Source organism: Balaenoptera borealis (genome assembly GCF_965194805.1).
Source record: "Balaenoptera borealis genome assembly, chromosome: 2".
Taxonomy (NCBI): Eukaryota; Metazoa; Chordata; class Mammalia; order Artiodactyla; family Balaenopteridae; genus Balaenoptera; species Balaenoptera borealis.
In genome coordinates, this window is record NC_138867.1 from 167898261 (window position 1) to 167915924 (window position 17664).

Genomic DNA, 17664 nt, shown 5'->3' on the forward strand with positions numbered 1-17664 from the left:
GTAACAGAAAACGGGTAAGAGACAGAGAGAGACAATGAGAGAAAGGGACACTGACAGAGAGAGATAGAATGAGACCGAGGCAGAAAGAGAAGAAAGAGAGAAGGGAGAGGGGTGGGTAGAGAAAGCCGGAGACAGAGATGAGAAATAGAGAGACCAGAAGACAGAAAAGGACAGAGTGTGTGTGTCAGACACATATCCAAAGACGGAAAGAAACAGACCCAGGGAGTAGGAGAGGGAGGGAAAGGAGATGTGGAGAGAGCCAGTCCTGCGCACACGCCTTGCTCAGGACGGGTCTCCGCCCTCAGGGCGGCCTCTCATCCCTTCCCCAGAATCCTTAAATCCTCTCTTCCTCAGGGCCCTCGGCATCTGTCACTGTCCCGTCCTGAACCGACAGCGGCTGGCGCAGGTGAGTGTGGCTACAGAGGGGGCCTGGGTGTGCGCTGGGGATGGACTCCCAGAAAGAGCGGCCCAGGGCTGTCGGGGAGGGCAGGGGTAGGACTGGAGCGGTGGAGACAGTGGTCGGGCAGGGGGGACCCAGGTGATGAGGTTCAGAGGGTGTGAGAGCCAGGTGGCCCGGGAAAGCTGGCCGAGTTGATGCTTCCTATCTTCTCCAGCTGGCTCGGCCAATATTTATGTACTGCGCGCCTCCCCTCTCCCCAAGGCTTGGGGCTCCCTCGCCTTTCCGCCAACCCGGGTCCTTCCTCTGCCGGGCGCTCAGAGCGTTCTCCCGTTCTGTTCCCGTCCCCACCCCGTCTTCCTCCCGCAGCCCCCGAGCCGATGGCCGGGGTCCTGGCGCTGCTGCCGCTGCTGCTGGCGCTGGCGCAGGCGGGCGTGGCGGGCGCCGCGGGCTCGGTGCGCCTGGCGGGCGGCCTCACGCTGGGCGGCCTGTTCCCGGTGCACGCACGGGGCGCGGCGGGCAGAGCGTGCGGGCCGCTGAAGAAGGAGCAGGGCGTGCACCGGCTGGAGGCCATGCTGTACGCGCTGGACCGCGTGAACGCCGACCCCGAGCTGCTGCCCGGGGTGCGCCTGGGCGCGCGGCTGCTCGACACCTGCTCGCGGGACACGTACGCGCTGGAGCAGGCGCTGAGCTTCGTGCAGGCGCTGATCCGCGGCCGCAGCGACGGCGACGAGGCGGCCGTGCGCTGCCCAGGCGGCGTCCCCCCGATGCGCGCCGCGCCCCCTGAGCGCGTGGTGGCTGTCGTGGGCGCCTCGGCCAGCTCCGTCTCCATCATGGTCGCCAACGTGCTGCGCCTGTTTGCGGTGAGGGCCCGGGGGAGCTCCCGGGTTGCAGCGTCTCTCCCTCGTCCTTTCCCTGGGCGTGGCTGAGGTCTGGTCTCCTTGCGAGAATCACTCTAGTTCGCAAAGAAACCTTGTCCCCTGGGCCAGACGCAAGCCTGTCTGGGAAGGTTGTTCGGAACATTAAAGCGTCTAGAGTGCCCGAGGTAACTACGGCGTCCATTAATTGCACCGTAACCCATGAGTGTTTCTCTGCCTCGTTTTCTCTCATTTTCCCTCTTTCTTTGTCTTTCTTCTTGATTTTCTCTTTCCATCTCCCTGTCTCTCTCTTCCCCCTTCTTCCTTCCATCTTTCCTTCTCTCTCTTCTCCTCTCCTTTCCGTAACGTCTTCACACTCCACCCTTCCTTTCTGTTTTAGCTTCAAACATCTCTGTCTTCCCTAGACCAGCTCCAGCCCGCTTCTTCCAGAACCTCCCCCTCTCTGCTCACCTTCATACCAGCTCCCACCTGCTCCCTTTTATGTGTGTTTTTGTTTTCTTTTCCTTTTTTTTTTTTTGCTCATGAGTCTTTCTTTAACATGAGGGATACACCCTCTTCTGTGCTAGCCGCCCTCTTCCCAGCCTCCCCAGCCACCATTCTCCACTCTGCTTTCACACCTACTGCCCCCACTCCTTCTCCTGGATCAGCTCAGCTGTAATCCTCGCTATTAATCACTCTAATACACACAGATAAACCCAGTTCCAAACAGGCCCCTCCATTAGGCCAGACACAGCCTTCAATCAAATAACCCCTCCCCAGCCCTCCTGCCTGCTCTGCCCCTCCTGGCCTCTCTATGTGGCTGTTCCAGCTTGCCCCCAGCACTCTAACCCCAAATGTCCATGTCCTGGGTCCTCATTGCCCTCCCTCCCTAGGGTTACTGACCCTCCATCCACAGCCCAGGTGTCCTTCCCCACTCCAGATCCCCCAGATAAGCTACGCTTCCACGGCCCCTGAGCTCAGCGACTCCACACGCTATGACTTCTTCTCCCGTGTGGTGCCACCTGACTCCTACCAGGCCCAGGCCATGGTGGACATCGTGCGGGCATTGGGATGGAACTACGTGTCCACGCTGGCCTCCGAGGGCAACTATGGCGAGAGTGGGGTTGACGCCTTTGTGCAGATCTCCCGAGAGGCTGGTGAGCTTGGGGCAGGGGGGTCTGAGGCATGAAGGAGCCTAGAGAGGGTCCGTTGGACAGGGCGTAAGCAGTGAGTTAGGGCACTGGGTTCATGATGGGGAGCCTGGATGGTGCCCCCTGTGGGGGTCCTTTGAAAGACTTAGCCCCTGCCACAGTCATGAGTGGTGGTGGCCCTGGTGGGTGAATGGGTGGGACCGCAGCTGACTTTGGCATCTCCGACACCCAGGGGGCGTCTGTATTGCCCAGTCCATCAAGATTCCCAGGGAACCAAAGCCAGGAGAATTCAATAAGGTGATCAGGAGACTCATGGAGACACCAAATGCCCGGGGCATCATCATCTTTGCCAACGAGGATGACATCAGGTGGGACAGATGGCATGTTCAATCACTGTGTTCTTCAGAGGCTCTCCTTGAAGACCCTGCCACCTCTTCTCACATATCCCAGCCAGCCACGTACATCGTCCTTTCCCTCTTTCTCGCCTTCCCTTCCCTTCCTGCCCCCACATACCTTTTCTACTGCCACCTCTCTGTCTGGTGCCCCCAGAAATGAACCAGGCCTGGTCTGGGTGAAGATGCTCCAAACCTTGCCAGGGAAACACAAGAATATGTGTCTGTTTCTATAATTAACAGTGGGGGAGAGACTGGTGGGCACATGTAAGTGCAGAAAATGAGCTGTCAGGGAAGGGCTCCCAGGGGTAGGAGGGTATCAGCAGAAGGCCATGGACCCCGGCCTGAGCCCCAGCAAGAGAAGGTAGGCCCTTCTTAAAGGCAGCGTGCAGTGGACTACGGTGCGTAGAACAAGAGGGCAGGCCTGGGGTCAGAGCCTGGCTGGACCCTTTACTACCTGAGAAACCCAGGGCAAGTGTCCTAACCTCCCTACATCCTACTTTTCCCGATAAACAAAGGGTCTGATGAGTGATGCAGAATGGGATAGATGGAGAGAGAAGAATGGAAAGTGACCAGAGTTAAGTTGGAGGAGGCTCTCCGGCCCTCACTCACCCCTACCCTATCCTTACCAGGAGGGTCCTGGAGGCTGCACGCCAGGCCAACCTGACCAGCTACTTCCTGTGGGTTGGCTCAGACAGCTGGGGAGCCAAGATCTCACCCATCCTGAACCTGGAGGACGTGGCCGTGGGAGCCATCACCATCCTGCCCAAAAGGGCCTCTATTGATGGTGAGTGGGGGGACGCCCTTCCCCACTGCATCTCCCACCCATATTTATCCTTCCCCGCGATCCCCTCTCGGGGGGTGCTCATTTTCCCCTTCTATAAAATTGTACCGTGATCCAGGGTCCCTTCTAGGATTCCCAGATTCTAGAATTCTGAGGTTCTGTGAATACATCCCTCCAAGCAGTGTTTGAATGAATTGGCAAATGAGGAATTGCACATCCCACTCTACAGGGTGAAGAATTGTTAGGTTTTGTTTGTTTGTTTAGTTTTGTGTTAATTCAATGCCTGTATTCCTGGTTCTGCCAAAGGCACTCTAATTTGAGGGTGACTGTGGGAGGGATAGAAACCAAGGATGTGGGTCATACTGTCCTGTTGATCAATTAATGAGGCCTTCCTCTCCACCCCTCCTCCACCATCCCGCGTGTGAATATCTGGAAGAATGCAGGAAAGATGGCCACTTTACACTAGGATTGCTCATTTCCCCAAAGGCTAAACTGAAGATGCTTTGATGAGGCACTTCGGGGCTATTTTGTGAAGCACAGACCCTTGTAAATGCTGAGCCCTGACTCCCAGGGGCTCCCAGCCTTTTGGAGGGGTACACCCACCCTTACACTCTTTCTTTCCCATAGAATGCATTCAGCTGCAAGCAACAGACTAGACTGAGAGTGGTTTTAGCAATAACGGCGTTTCATTACAAGACAAGAGGTTTCAAAGTAGGGGCAACTTCATGTTTGGGGCAGTGAGTCAATGATGTTCTCAGAGCCCTGAGCTCTGTCTCCCCTTCTGTTCCACCATCCTCTGTAGTTGCCATATGCCTTCTTTTTTTTTTAAAGTCAACCTGTTTTTGTTTTTGTTTTTTTTAATGAATTTATTTATTTATTTATTTTTGGCTGCGGTTGGTCTTTGTTACTGCGTGTGGGCTTTCTCTAGTTGTGGTGAGCGGGGGCTACTCTTCGTTGCGGTGCACGGGCCTCCCATTGCGGTGGCTTCTCTTGTTGCGGAGCACAGGCTCTAGGTGTGTGGGCTTCAGTAGCTGTGGCATGTGGGCTCAGTAGTTGTGGCTTGCAGGCTGTAGAGCTCAGGCTCAGTATTTGTGGCACATGGGCTTAGTTGCCCCGTGGCATGTGGGATCTTCCTGGACCAGGGCTCGAACTCGTGTTCCCTGCACTGGCAGGCAGATTCTTAACCACTGCACCACCAGGGAAGTCCCATGTGCCTTCTTGATTGTGGTGTTTTATTCACAAAGTGGCTGCTGAAGCTCCACCCATTACATCTTCATAGCAGCATCCTAACCAGGAAAGAAAAGGCAGCAAAAAATTCTCTCATGTGGTGAGGCTCTGAGCTTGTATCAGGTTGCAAATTTACCATGGAGTCCCTAGATGGCTTTGAACTCATTGGCCAGGCCAGAAATTGGTCACATGGGTATCCCCAGCTGCAAAGTAAGCAAGCAGTGAAGGGACACAAGTAGTGAGCTGTGGCTGGCTCAGACTATTGCCAGCCCCCTCCCTCCTTCCCTGTCTCTCAGGATTTGACCAGTACTTCATGACTCGCTCCCTGGAGAACAACCGCCGGAACATCTGGTTTGCTGAGTTCTGGGAAGAGAATTTTAACTGCAAACTGACCAGCTCAGGTACCCAGTCAGACGATTCCACCCGCAAATGCACAGGTGAGAGCTGCCCAGGGTGGCGAGGGTGGTGAGGGAGAAGGTGGGAGGCCCGGCTGGGCATCTGGGAGCCAGGCACACTTCCTCTGGGCATCCCTAGGACAGGTGAGGAACGCATCGGCCGGGACTCTGCCTACGAGCAGGAAGGGAAGGTGCAGTTTGTGATCGATGCTGTGTACGCCATTGCCCACGCCCTCCACAGCATGCACCAGGCTCTCTGCCCCGGGCACACAGGCCTGTGCCCCGCAATGGAGCCCACCGACGGGCGGATGCTGCTGCAGTATATTCGAGCTGTACGTTTCAATGGTGAGTGGGAGCCAGAGCCCCTACGTGAATGAGGGGAAACCTGCTGGGATGGAGTTCTCAGGACCTGGGACGACTCAGGATGGAAGGAATGGGAGAGCAGAAAGGTATAGTGGGAGCATCTGGGCCTGAGAGCTGGAGGCTCAAGCCAAGTTCTGGGGAACAGTTTTTAACACTCCTCCTTCTCCAGCCTTCAGTACCTCCTGCCCCAGGCTGCAAATTCCAGGTGTTGGGGAGCTTCTCTGTGACCCCTTCTGCCTGGATCCCTCAGAGGGTCACACACAACTCTCCTCTCCATTGCACAGAGTTTGGAGTCGTCTGGTCTCTGAGGGCACGCATGGGGCACAGTGCAGACTGTGCAAAGGCACTGCTTGCACAGTGGACAGGCAGCCCACTCCGAGTCTCAGGCCTCCGAATGCCTCCCCAGCCAGGCCCTGTGCTGCCTGAGCACAAGGCATGAGTCTGTGTCCCCCCAATATGAGTGGAGGGCCTGGCACATGGTCAGGGCTCAGAATAAGGGTTTCTGAAAAGGCCCAGATGGACTCAGCCGTGCTTATGGTTTGCTGGGGGGGCTTCACATTGTGTTCAATTACAATCCTTTAGTAAATTAAGAACTCTCTTCTTCCACCAAATGTTGAGCACCTTTTCTCTGCCAAGCTCTCTGTTAAAAGAGCATGACTTAGGGATTTCCCTGGCGGTCCAGTGGTTAAGACTCTGTGCTTCCACCACAGGGGACACAGGTTCGATCCCTGGTCAGGGAACTAAGATCCCTCATGCCGAGTGGCCAAAAAGTTATAAATAAATAAATAAAGAGCATGACTTAATAGCACTCCAGAACAGCTCTGCAAGCTGGTAGAACAAGCTTCTAAAAGAAATAAAGCTGATTGTTCAAATCAGTACCTTTGTAAGTCTGAACTCATCCTCTTGCCTGCGCAGTTAAGCTCTTTCTTATTCTTTTTAAATTGTGGTAACATGCACATAGCATAATATTTACTATCTTAACCATTTTTAAGTGTACAGTTTAGTGGTGTACATTGTTGTGCAGTCAATCTCTAGAACTCTTTTCATTGTACAGAACTGAAACTCTGTACCCATTAAACACTAACTCCCCATTTCCCCCTCCCCCAGCATTCTACATTTTGTCTATGAATTTGACTGCTCTAAGTACCTCATATGAGTGGAATCACACAGTATTTGTCCTTTTGTGACTGGCTTATTTCACTTATCATAATGTTCTCAAGGTTCATCCATGTTGTAGAATGTGTCAGAATTTCCATCCTTTCTAAGGCTGAATAATATTCCATTGTATGTATAGACCACAATTTGCTTACCCGTTCATCCGTTGATGGACGCTTGCGTTTATTCCACGTCTTAGCTACTGTGAATAATGCTGCTGTGAACATAAGTGTACAAATATCTCTTTGAGTCCCTGCTTTCCATTATTTTGGGTATATAGCTAGAAAAGAAATTGCTGGATTGTGTGGTAATTCTATGTTTAATTTCTTGAGGAACCACCATATTGTTTTCCAGAGTGACTGCATCATTTCGCATTCCCACCAGTGAAGTATAGGGTTTCAATGTCTCCGTATACTTGCCAACACTTACTTTCTGTTGTTTTGACAGTGGCTATCCTAAATGGGTGTGAGGTGGTATCTCACTGCGGTTTTGATCCAAATTTCCCTGATGATAGGCGATGCTGAGCACCTTTTCACGTGCTTGCTAAGCTCTTCCTTTGTCCCGGCTGGGCCTTTGATGGGCTCGAGAACCAGCTGAGGATGACAGGCTCTCCTTCCAGGCAGCGCAGGAACCCCTGTGATGTTCAATGAGAACGGGGATGCACCCGGGCGATACGACATCTTCCAGTACCAGGTGACCAATGGCAGTGCGGGCAGTGGCAGCTACCAGGCTGTGGGCCAGTGGGCAGAGACCCTCAGGCTGGATGTGAGTGGCACAGGATGCGCTCTGGGCACAGGGAGGCGGACTCACCTTCCTGGAGGCGGGAGTCGCAGGTCCCGGTGTTCCCTGTGTCCCAGGTGGAAGCCCTGCAGTGGTCGGGAGACCCCCGAGAGGTACCCGAGTCTCAGTGCAGCCTCCCCTGTGGGCCGGGGGAGCGGAAAAAGATGGTGAAGGGAGTCCCCTGCTGTTGGCACTGTGAGGCCTGCGACGGGTACCGCTTCCAGGTGGACGAGTTCACTTGCGAGGCCTGCCCCCGGGACATGAGGCCCACGCGCAACCACACGGGCTGCCGCCCCACGCCAGTGGTCCGCCTGTCCTGGTCCTCGCCCTGGGCGGCCCCGCCCCTCCTCTTGGCCGTGCTGGGTATCATGGCCACCACCACAGTTGTGGCCACCTTCGTGCGGCACAACAACACGCCCATCGTCCGGGCCTCCGGCCGCGAGCTCAGTTACGTCCTGCTCACCGGCATCTTCCTCATCTACACAGTCACCTTCCTCATGGTGGCCGAGCCCGGGGCGGCTGTCTGCGCTGCCCGCAGGCTCTTCCTCGGCCTGGGAACCACCCTCAGCTACTCTGCCTTGCTCACCAAGACCAACCGCATCTACCGCATCTTTGAGCAAGGGAAGCGCTCGGTCACGCCCCCGCCCTTCATCAGCCCCACTTCGCAGCTTGTCATCACCTTCAGCTTCACCTCCGTGCAGGTGGGTCCTCGGGGCCCCCAGGGTGACGGGGTGGGCAGACGGGGTCGGGGCTGGGGGTACGGGCACTGACCTCCACCTTAAAAATCAGAGTCCCTCTTCTATTTTGGCCTCTATGTTAAAAAAAAAAAAAAAAGTCCCAGGAGATAGGGCGCTACTGTTTCTGTAACTAGAAGAACTCATTTAGGAGCAGCTGTTTCCTCCTGCTTCATCCTTGGAGGAAAATGGATCAGTAAGGTGGGGAGTGCAAGCATCCAGTTATTTTTCTGTGAAACAGTGAAATTATTTTCAGAAAGTGAACATGCTCTTCCATAGTTTGGCTCCCAGAGCAAAGAGAATCTGATGAATTTCCCCCAAGCAGAGAATCTGTTTCCATAAAGGGAGTTCCTACTGCCCAGTCACTGGGTAACTTGGATAAGAGGCACAGGGTCTAATGATATTATGTGGAGTGAAGCATCCAATTCCATAGATGGCCAGAATTTCATGCTGTATGTGCAGCAAAAGCAGAGTTCCTTTAGGGTTTTCTCTGAGATGGTAATATTACAACATTGGAAATGGCTCCTGTGGTCTGGAAAGCACTGGATGTTTTCTATGTAAAGGGTGCTAAGAGACAAGTGTGTGTGACATTGTATGACATTGCAGAGCCAGCCCAGTTCTCAGGGCCAGGTGGATGGCCCATGCTCAGCTCATTTGGACACGGCTCACCCTCCACCCCAGGAGAGCCCTTCTTCCTACCCAGCTCTGCATATATAACATGGTCATTCCCACCCATAGGCCTCAGTCCATCCAGTTCTTCACAACTGGAAGGTGCTGCCATTTTCTGGTACATAGCAGGGTCTGAGCGTCCTCTGTCAGGGCCGGAATCTCAGTGCGCAGCCCATCCTCGAAAGCACCTCACTGCTTCCTGCCTGAAACCCCCGTGGCACCTCTTGCCTCAGGATAGAGATGTTTAGATTGCATTCAGTGCCCCCCTCCGGCTCACCTATGGACTTCCCACATTATACCTCCCTTTCTAGAAATCCCAAATCTTTTCAAAGATGCACACCTTCAACTTTACAAGGTTATTCAGCAATATGATGGATGTGAAATGGTATCTTATTGTTTTAATTTGTCTCTACTTACTTGTGCAGCTAGCCTTTGTACTTTCCTCTTCTGTGATGTGCCTGTGCCTGTTCCTGTGCTTTGCTCACTTTCTATTATTTTGTAGGCGTTTACTACCTGTACGGGATGCTAGTTCTTTTACCAAGTACGTGGGTTGCAAATTCAGTGGGGCACATTTTGGTTGCTACTCCCGTGTATCATAGGCCTTGGGTTTTAGTTTCTCTTGGGCAACTTTTCCCCCCATCTAGAGGAGTTCTAAGAAGAGCCTCCATGCTTCCTTCCTGGACAGTGGGTGGAGTTTTATTTTATTAGTCCCTTGTTCATGGAGCTGCTGCCTTTGGGAGAATCACATAAAGGTGCTCCTTCTGGGTGTACAAATTATTTAAAAAGCATCCTTTCCTCTAGGATCACATAGCCCTACTCCAGGTGCACAGTATGGCACTGAAGTGTTGGCTAGGTTTCAGCCCTGCTCCTCCCAAGTCAAGCATCTTGTGCAGTGAACGACCTGCACAAATGTAGGGGACGGCCCTTCCAGGGTCCCACCTTTATGCAGGTGTCTTAGTTCCTACTCCCCAGCTTCCCTTGGCTCGAGGTCATGTCTCCCCTCAGTGTGAAGGAATTCATACTCCATCTTCTCCTTGTTAGGGCCTGTCTGACTCTGACCTCCCTGGCCACCCGGCATCAGTTCACATTCTTACTGCTCTCCATCCAGTGCCTCTATATTTTGAGCCACACTATGCATTCACACGCAATTTCATTATATCTTGTTCAACAGTTCTCTGGATCTGGAGAAGGAAGGGGGTCCTCAGGAACGTGGTTTGCCATATTGCTAGATTGGATCAAGCTAGTGTTTTCCCACCTACCGAATACATGATACTGCGTCCCTGGAGGGTTGTGAAGAGGAACATCTCTGCTGGGCCTGGTTCCTAATCAGTGGGACATGCACTGACTCTTCCCCCAAGCTGGCATCATGTCCTCACAACAGATTATGAGGGTTCCCATTCAGTAGATAGAGGAGATGTGATTAGGGTCACCGTTCCAGAGCCTCTGCCTGCAGTCACTGCACCTTGCTGGCCTCAGTAAATGGTGCTGGTAATGGCTGAAATACAGGAAGAGGACATCCAGGGCCCCTTCCCCAATCAGCCCAGATGTCCCCAGCACATACTTCCACTGCAGCCCCTTCTCTCCACCTGCCTGTGTCACAGGCCTTTGCCCAGGCAGTCCCCTCCTGGACAACCCTCCCCTCTCCACAGTGGCTCTCAGGCCTGAGCATCCCACTCAATAGGCCAGGAGCCTAAAAGCAACCCTAACCTGCCAGAGATCTCAGGCGAGGGTGAGGCTGAGTGTGTCCTTGATACCATGTTGGCTCCTGCAGGTGGTGGGAGTGATGGCCTGGCTGGGGGCCCAGCCCCCACACAGTGTGATTGACTACGAAGAGCAGCGGACGGTAGAACCAGAGCAGGCCAAAGGGGTGCTCAAGTGCGACATGTCGGATCTGTCCCTCGTCGGCTGCCTGGGCTACAGCCTCTTGCTCATGGTCACATGCACGGTGTACGCCATCAAGGCCCGTGGCGTGCCTGAGACCTTCAATGAGGCCAAGCCCATTGGCTTCACCATGTACACCACCTGCATCATCTGGTTGGCTTTTGTGCCTATCTTCTTTGGCACTGCCCAGTCAGCTGAAAAGGTAATCTGGGTCCCCAGTCGGTTTCATGACCTCGTTTGTTTCCTGCCTGTCCACGGAAGGGCTCGATTATTCCAAGAGCTGGGCCACCCATATGAATGATTGCTTGGTTGGCTGATTCATTCGTGTACTCATTTGTCTTTCCAGTCTCCCTCCGGTTGTTCTCTCAGTCCCCTTTCCATTGTTCATTCATTCATTTTTTTCATCCATGCTTCTTCCAACCATCAATTAACTTTCTTTTATTCAATTATCTTTTCATATACTTTATATCTGCCAATCCATTCATCTATCGGTCTATTTGTTTGACAGTCATTTATTCATGTGTACAGTGGAGCATTTGTTTATTCACCTCCATCCTCCCTTTGTTTGCCTACTTGCTCCTTTATTCAGGTTTGGTTCATCCATTCATTTGTACATTTGAAAACATGTTCATTCATTCATTAACATGCTCTAGCACTTTTTAGGCATATGGACCATTTCCCCAGGTGTCGCTCTGTGAATGAACCTCTCACTTCCCTTGGTCACATGTCCACTCAGTGCTGTGTCGTTTACCCTTCTTCCTGCCTATACCAGAGCCACACTGTGACTACCAATTCTTCATGCCACGAGGCCTTTGCTTACACTGCTCTCCTTTATTGAGTGCTCATTCCCAGTCACTGGACTGAAATAGACTCACCTCCAGGCTGTGTGGGGGTGGAGGGCGGGAGAGACCTGGGCTGAGTCCCACCTGGTCCCTTCCTCCGTGGCTTAGATCTACATCCAAACCACCACACTGACTGTGTCCTTAAGCCTGAGTGCATCGGTGTCCCTCGGCATGCTCTATGTACCCAAAACCTACGTCATCCTGTTCCACCCGGAGCAGAACGTGCAGAAGCGGAAACGGAGCCTCAAGACAACCTCCACAGTGGCAGCCCCACCCAAGGGTGAGGACACAGAGGCCCCCAAGTAGCAAATAGGGGATGAATGGGACAATTGCTCCCCGTCCTCTGTTCTTTTCTTTCCCTCGCTTCATGGTGGAAGCTGTGAAGAGTCCAGATCTGCAGTGAGCAATCAGGGTGGGGAGTCCACAAAGGCTACGCCCAGCAGGATGGAGCTGGCCTGGACCCACATGACACATTTTTCTGTTTTTCTGTGCATGATGGCTTCATACTTCCTCTCTGCAGACCAGAATTTCTACTCCTGGTGGGAACAGCCACCGAGAGAATCCTACTCTGGAGAGGGACTAAACTTACACTCACTGGTTTGAAGTTCAGAGATCATGATGAAGCCTTGGGCTTGGTCCAGTGTGAGTGGATTTCCACCCCTTGATCAACCACCAGAATTTGGAGATTGGGCAGCATGTGAGAATATGTAGACCCCAGAATGAAATTCAGGGTTGGAGTCAGGGAGGAGCAGTTTCCACAAGAGCTCTGTGGGTCGGTATTTTGGACTGAGTACTTGGGCTTGGGTAAATATTTTGCTGGTACAGAGGGATTGAGCCTTGGGTGAGAGCCCTGTGAGAGAAGATGGGCCTGCACAGGACAGGGGGATGAGCAGAGGGAACTGGGATGCTCCCGTGAGATTATTTGTGGCAGGGTCTTTTCCTCGAGATCTTTTCTCCTGGGATCTGGGAGATGTCACTCTTAGAGAACTGCTTTTTTTTCCCTTTCCCATGTGTATTCCCTTAAAAGAACCCTGAACTTTAAGAAAATCAGATAAACTTGTGTGGTGGTAGGGGTGTGAGAATAAACTAGCAAGGGTGGCGTTTGCCCTCCTCTGATGCCTGTAAGGGATGGTGTTCACAAGTTGTAGGTTGGGACCAGTGACAGAGAGAGTTGTGTCCATGGCAAAGATTAATTCCAAGTGGATAACTTAGGATGAACATCAAAACTGTTCTCTTCCAATATTTCCTGGGGAGGTCCCCTTTGAAAGTCAAGCATGAGGCATGGGAAGGAAGATGCTTGGACTTCAAATGCATTTTTCAATAATCTTTTTTTAACAAAAAGTTCAGTTTAAGTTAATGGAATTTTATTTCTCTAAGGTAGAATTTAAATTTGTTAAATTGACTCTTTTTATTTATCAGTATGAATTCTGTAGTATCTAATGTCTGGAACTGATTTTGAAGATCAACCACACTTCATACAACATGGAGACTCTTCCCTAGACAGAGTCTCTGCATAAGAATTTTGACCTTGGGACTAGGTGTTTCTGCATTCTTTAATAGGGCTTCTCCTCAGAATAACATTTTTGGTGTACAGATTCTCCTTCCTCACATTTGTTGCATTCCTAGGAAATCTCCACAGTGTGAATTATGACGTTTCATATATTGCTGGATGCTTACCAAAATTCATTATTTCATACAGCTTCTCTCCTGTGTGGGTTTCCTGATGTACAATGAGGTATGTTTTCTTGCTGATGGCATTTCCACATTAGTGCTTTGATAGGGTTTTTCTCCTATATTAACTCTTAGAGAGCAATGAGCTCTGATCTCCAAATGAAGGTTTTCCTGTATTTATTATTTTCTTGGTGTTTCTCTCAGTATGAATTCTCTGATGTACAGTGAGTCTTGACTTCTAGTTGAAAACTTTTCCACAGTTTTTACATTTTGTGGTTTTCCCCACTCTGAACTCTGTGACTTAGATTTTGAATGATTTCTTAGTAAAAGCTTTTCCACATTTAGAGGTTTTCTCCCCATGTGAAGTTTCAGACTTAGAGCCCTGGCCTCCTGCTGAAGACTTTCATACACCCACACGTTCATTCAGACTGGTCTCTCTGATGTGGATTCTTTGATGCACAGTGAGTTCTGTCGTCTTCTTCTGGGTCTTCTCACATTCAGGTCACTTGTAGAAAATGCATGCACCATTTTGTGTGCAGTGGGGGCATCCTCTATTGCTAAAGGCATTGTCATATTTAGTACATTTGTGAGATTTCTCTCCTTTCTGAATTCTCTAATGTGTACAAAGTTCTGACTCCTGGAAGAGGGCTTTTCCACATTCAGTGTGTACATAAGATCTCTACCTTGGATCATTTCTTTGATGTTCAGTGGGGGTTGACAAATCCTTGAAGGTTTTTCCATGCTCTTTGCATGCATAGTTTGCCTTCTCCAATGTCCAATCAATCAATTTGAACCCCTGAAAAAAGTTTTTCCCCCAAATTTGTGGAATTTATAAGGCATTCTGCCTGTGTGTTTCATTTTCTGTTGAATAAGAGCCAGGCTATACCTATAGGCTTTCTCACATTCATTGTCCTTGAATGATTTCTCATCAGTATGGATTATATATTCCAGTGAAAACCGGGTTCTGGTTGGAGGCTTTTCCACATTACAATCACAGTATTTCTCTCCAGTATGAGTTCTCTAAAGCAGAGTAAGATTACATTTTGTTATAAGCTTTTATTCACCATGTTCAATGTGTTGAGACTTGTGCAGGAGGGATTTTTTTATATTACTTATATTCTTATGCATTTTCACTAGTGTGGTTTTTTTGGACACATTTATAACATTTATTACAACTTTGTCACATTTATTACATTTTGTGATCTTTGGAAATTTCTCCCAAATTCATTACATTCATTGTCTCTCACTTTATTCAGTAATCTCTCCGTAAATAAATGTAACTTTTCCCAAACGTTTGACTTGGGTTTTCTGTTCCTTTTGTATATAGTTATTGATTTGCAGGACTCCCTCTAAAATGGAATAAAATGATAATTCCAAGTGAATCTTTTCACCATCATTTTATAGAAGGAAACCTCTTCAGGAATACTCTGTTATATTGACGTCTTTGCCGCTAAATATGAAAAATTCCTAAACGTAAACATTTCCCACCTCTTGGGCTTTGAGGGGGGAAATCTGCTCAAGTGTGGAAAGAGCAGAGTACTGAAAGCTATGACAAGTAGGTTGGGAGTTTCAGAGATGGCATTTTAATCTGTGGAGCAAAAAGTTGGAATCAAGATGGGCTGCAGGTCTGAAAGGGGAAGACTGAGTGGGAGGATTGGATGGAAAAGGCAAAGAAAGGTGTAGAGAGGCACTAATGGTGATGGGACTGGGTTTGGACGTTTTTAGCCTCATCACTTCATTCATGGATTACTATCGCAAGACTTTTTTTTTTTTTTTTAATTTTATTTATTTATTTATTTATGGCTGTGTTGGGTCTTCGTTTCTGTGCAAGGGCTTTCTCTAGTTGCGGCGAGCGGGGGCCTCTCTTCATCGCGGTGCGCGGGCCTCTCACTATCGCGGCCTCTCTTGTTGCGGAGCACAGGCTCCAGACGCGCAGGCTCAGCAGTTGTGGCTCACGGGCCTAGTCGCTCCGCGGCATGTGGGATCTTCCCAGACCAGGGCTCGAACCCGTGTCCCCTGCGTTGGCAGGCAGATTCTCAACCACTGCGCCACCAGGGAAGCCTATCGCAAGACTTTAACTAGTCTTTCTGCTTTCTGTTTTTTCCCCCTTTTCATCCTACACACCAGTATCAAAATCATCATGCCAGGGCACCAGCTCCCCACATTTATAGGAACATTGCTGTGGGTTCTTCCCTCTCCCAACACCTGCATCAGGCTGTGATTCATTCTCACATTTACCTGCAGACTCAGAGGCAGAAATCGCAGGAAGGGTGCATTAGTCTAGAGAATCATGGCCTCATGCACTGTTCACTGATATAATCTGACAGGTTAAGCATCATTAGGTTATTCTACCAGAGCTCTTGAGTACTGAATTTACCTGTAGTATCAACTTTCTAGTTTTTTCCCCATTCTGATTTGCTACACAGGGAAAATTTCCAGAATCCACAGACCTTGTCTTGCCCCTGCCACTGTATACTTCCTTCAGTCAGCTTTCACATCTTGACTTGTACAGCACTGAAGTTAAGACATCTTGCGATCAATTCCAGCTCTGCCACTTACTAGATGGGTGACTTTGGGCAAGATAATTAGCCTCTCCCAAAGCCAGTCTCCTTAATGATCTCCACAGAGATGCCCAAATCATTGACCCCATTTACCTACTACTGACCCTCCTAGTCCTACCAATCACTGTCCATGCAGACCCCATTCATTAAGCGAAGTCCTCAGCTGACAAGTCCCAACACCCCATCTCAGACCCACTGGCTCTCTGATTCACTGATCTCGACAGACTGCTCATTCGTTGTTGCTCCAACAATTAACATTGGATGTTTCCTCTGTGCTAAGCACCTGGGATACATCAGTCTATAAAATAGACAAGGATTGTCTCCTTCATGGAACTTACATCCTAGTTGTGGAGACAAACAATAAACAATATATAAGACAAATAAATTATGAAATATGTTAGGAGGTGGTAAAGTGCTGTGGAAAAAAGGAAATATAGAAGGGTAGGGAGAAAGGGAAAGACTAGAGGGGATGGGCTGCAATTTAAATAAAGTGGTTAGTGTAAGCTTCCTTGAGAAGGTGGAACTTGAAGGAAGTGGGGAGTGAGCCATGGAATTATCTGGGGTAAGAAGGGTCTAGTGGATGGAGCGGCCAGTGCAGAAGCCCTAGGGCAAGGGCATGCATGTGTGCCTGAAGACCCAGTCAAGAGGCTGGTGTGATTGCAGCAGGGCGAGTGGAGGAAACAATGTGAGAAAGGTAGGTGAGGTATATCAGTCAGAGTTCTCCAGAGAAGCAGAACCAATAGAACATATTGGTTTCTCTGGAGAACGCTCATAGGTAGATTAGACAAAGAGATAGAGATATAGAGAATATATAGTATGTATAGATATAGAAAAGCTAACAAATAGATGGATAGATCTATCTATCTATCTATCTATCTTATCATCTTTCTATCTATCTGTCTAACTTATACCCAATAGGATGGGTATGTGTGTGTGTGTGTGTGTGTGTGTGTGTATGCATAATGTCAAGACATATATTTTAAGAAATGGCTCCCAGATTGGTTCAAGATGGCGGAGTAGAAGGATGTGTGCTTACTCCCTCTTGTGAGAGCACTGGAATCACAAATGACTGCAGAACAATCATTGACAGAAAAACACTGGAACTCACCAAAAAAGATACCCCACATCCAAAGACAAAGGAGAATCCACAATGAGATGGTAGGAGGGGCACAATCACAATAAAATCAATTCCCATAACTGCTGGGTGGGTGACTCACAGACTGGAGAACACTTATACCACAGAAGTCCACCCACTGGAGTGAAGGTTCTGAGCCCCACGACAGGCTTCCCAACCTGGGGGTCCAGCAACGGGAGGAGGAATTCCTAGAGAATCAGACTTTGAAGGCTAGCAGGATTTGATTGCAGGATTTTGACAGGACTGGGGGAAACAGAGACTCCACACTTGGAGGGCACACACAAAGTAGTGTGCACATTGGGACCCAGGGGGAAGAAGCAGTGACCCCATAGGAGACTGAAGCAGACCTAACTGCTACTGTTGTAGGGTCTCCTGCAGAGGCGGGGGGGGGGGTGCGCTGTGGCTCATCATGAGGACAAGGAGACTGGCAGAAGTTCTGGGAAGTGCTCCTTGGCATGAGCCCTCCCAGAGTCCGCCATTAGCCCCACCAAAGAGCTGGGTAGGCTCCAATGTTGGGTCACCTCAGGCCAAACAACCAACAGGGAGGGAACCCAGCCCCACACATCAGCAGACAAGCAGATTAAAGTTTTACTGAGCTCTGCTCATCAAAGCAACACCCAGCTCTACCCACCACCAGTCCCTCCCATCAGGAAACTTTCACAAGCCTCTT

The 17664-nt window shown here is 50.2% G+C and overlaps 1 protein-coding gene across 2 annotated transcripts; it reads left to right on the plus strand.

Moving 5' to 3' along the window:
• The first annotated feature begins 1173 nt into the window (after positions 1-1173).
• Positions 1174-15056, plus strand: GRM6 (glutamate metabotropic receptor 6). Of its 2 annotated transcripts, XM_082379922.1 has the most exons (10): positions 1174-1260; positions 2195-2411; positions 2638-2773; positions 3430-3584; positions 5105-5245; positions 5348-5552; positions 7345-7486; positions 7579-8202; positions 10676-10987; positions 11736-15056. In XM_082379922.1, the coding sequence occupies exons 1-10, from the start codon at positions 1231-1233 to the stop codon at positions 11931-11933; spliced, it is 2160 nt and encodes a 719-aa protein (XP_082236048.1). In that variant the 5' UTR covers positions 1174-1230; the 3' UTR covers positions 11934-15056. The 2 variants fall into 2 exon arrangements, with proteins under 2 accessions (XP_082236048.1, XP_082236047.1); XM_082379921.1 differs by having other exon boundaries at positions 1233-2411.
• Positions 15057-17664: the final 2608 nt, after the last annotated feature.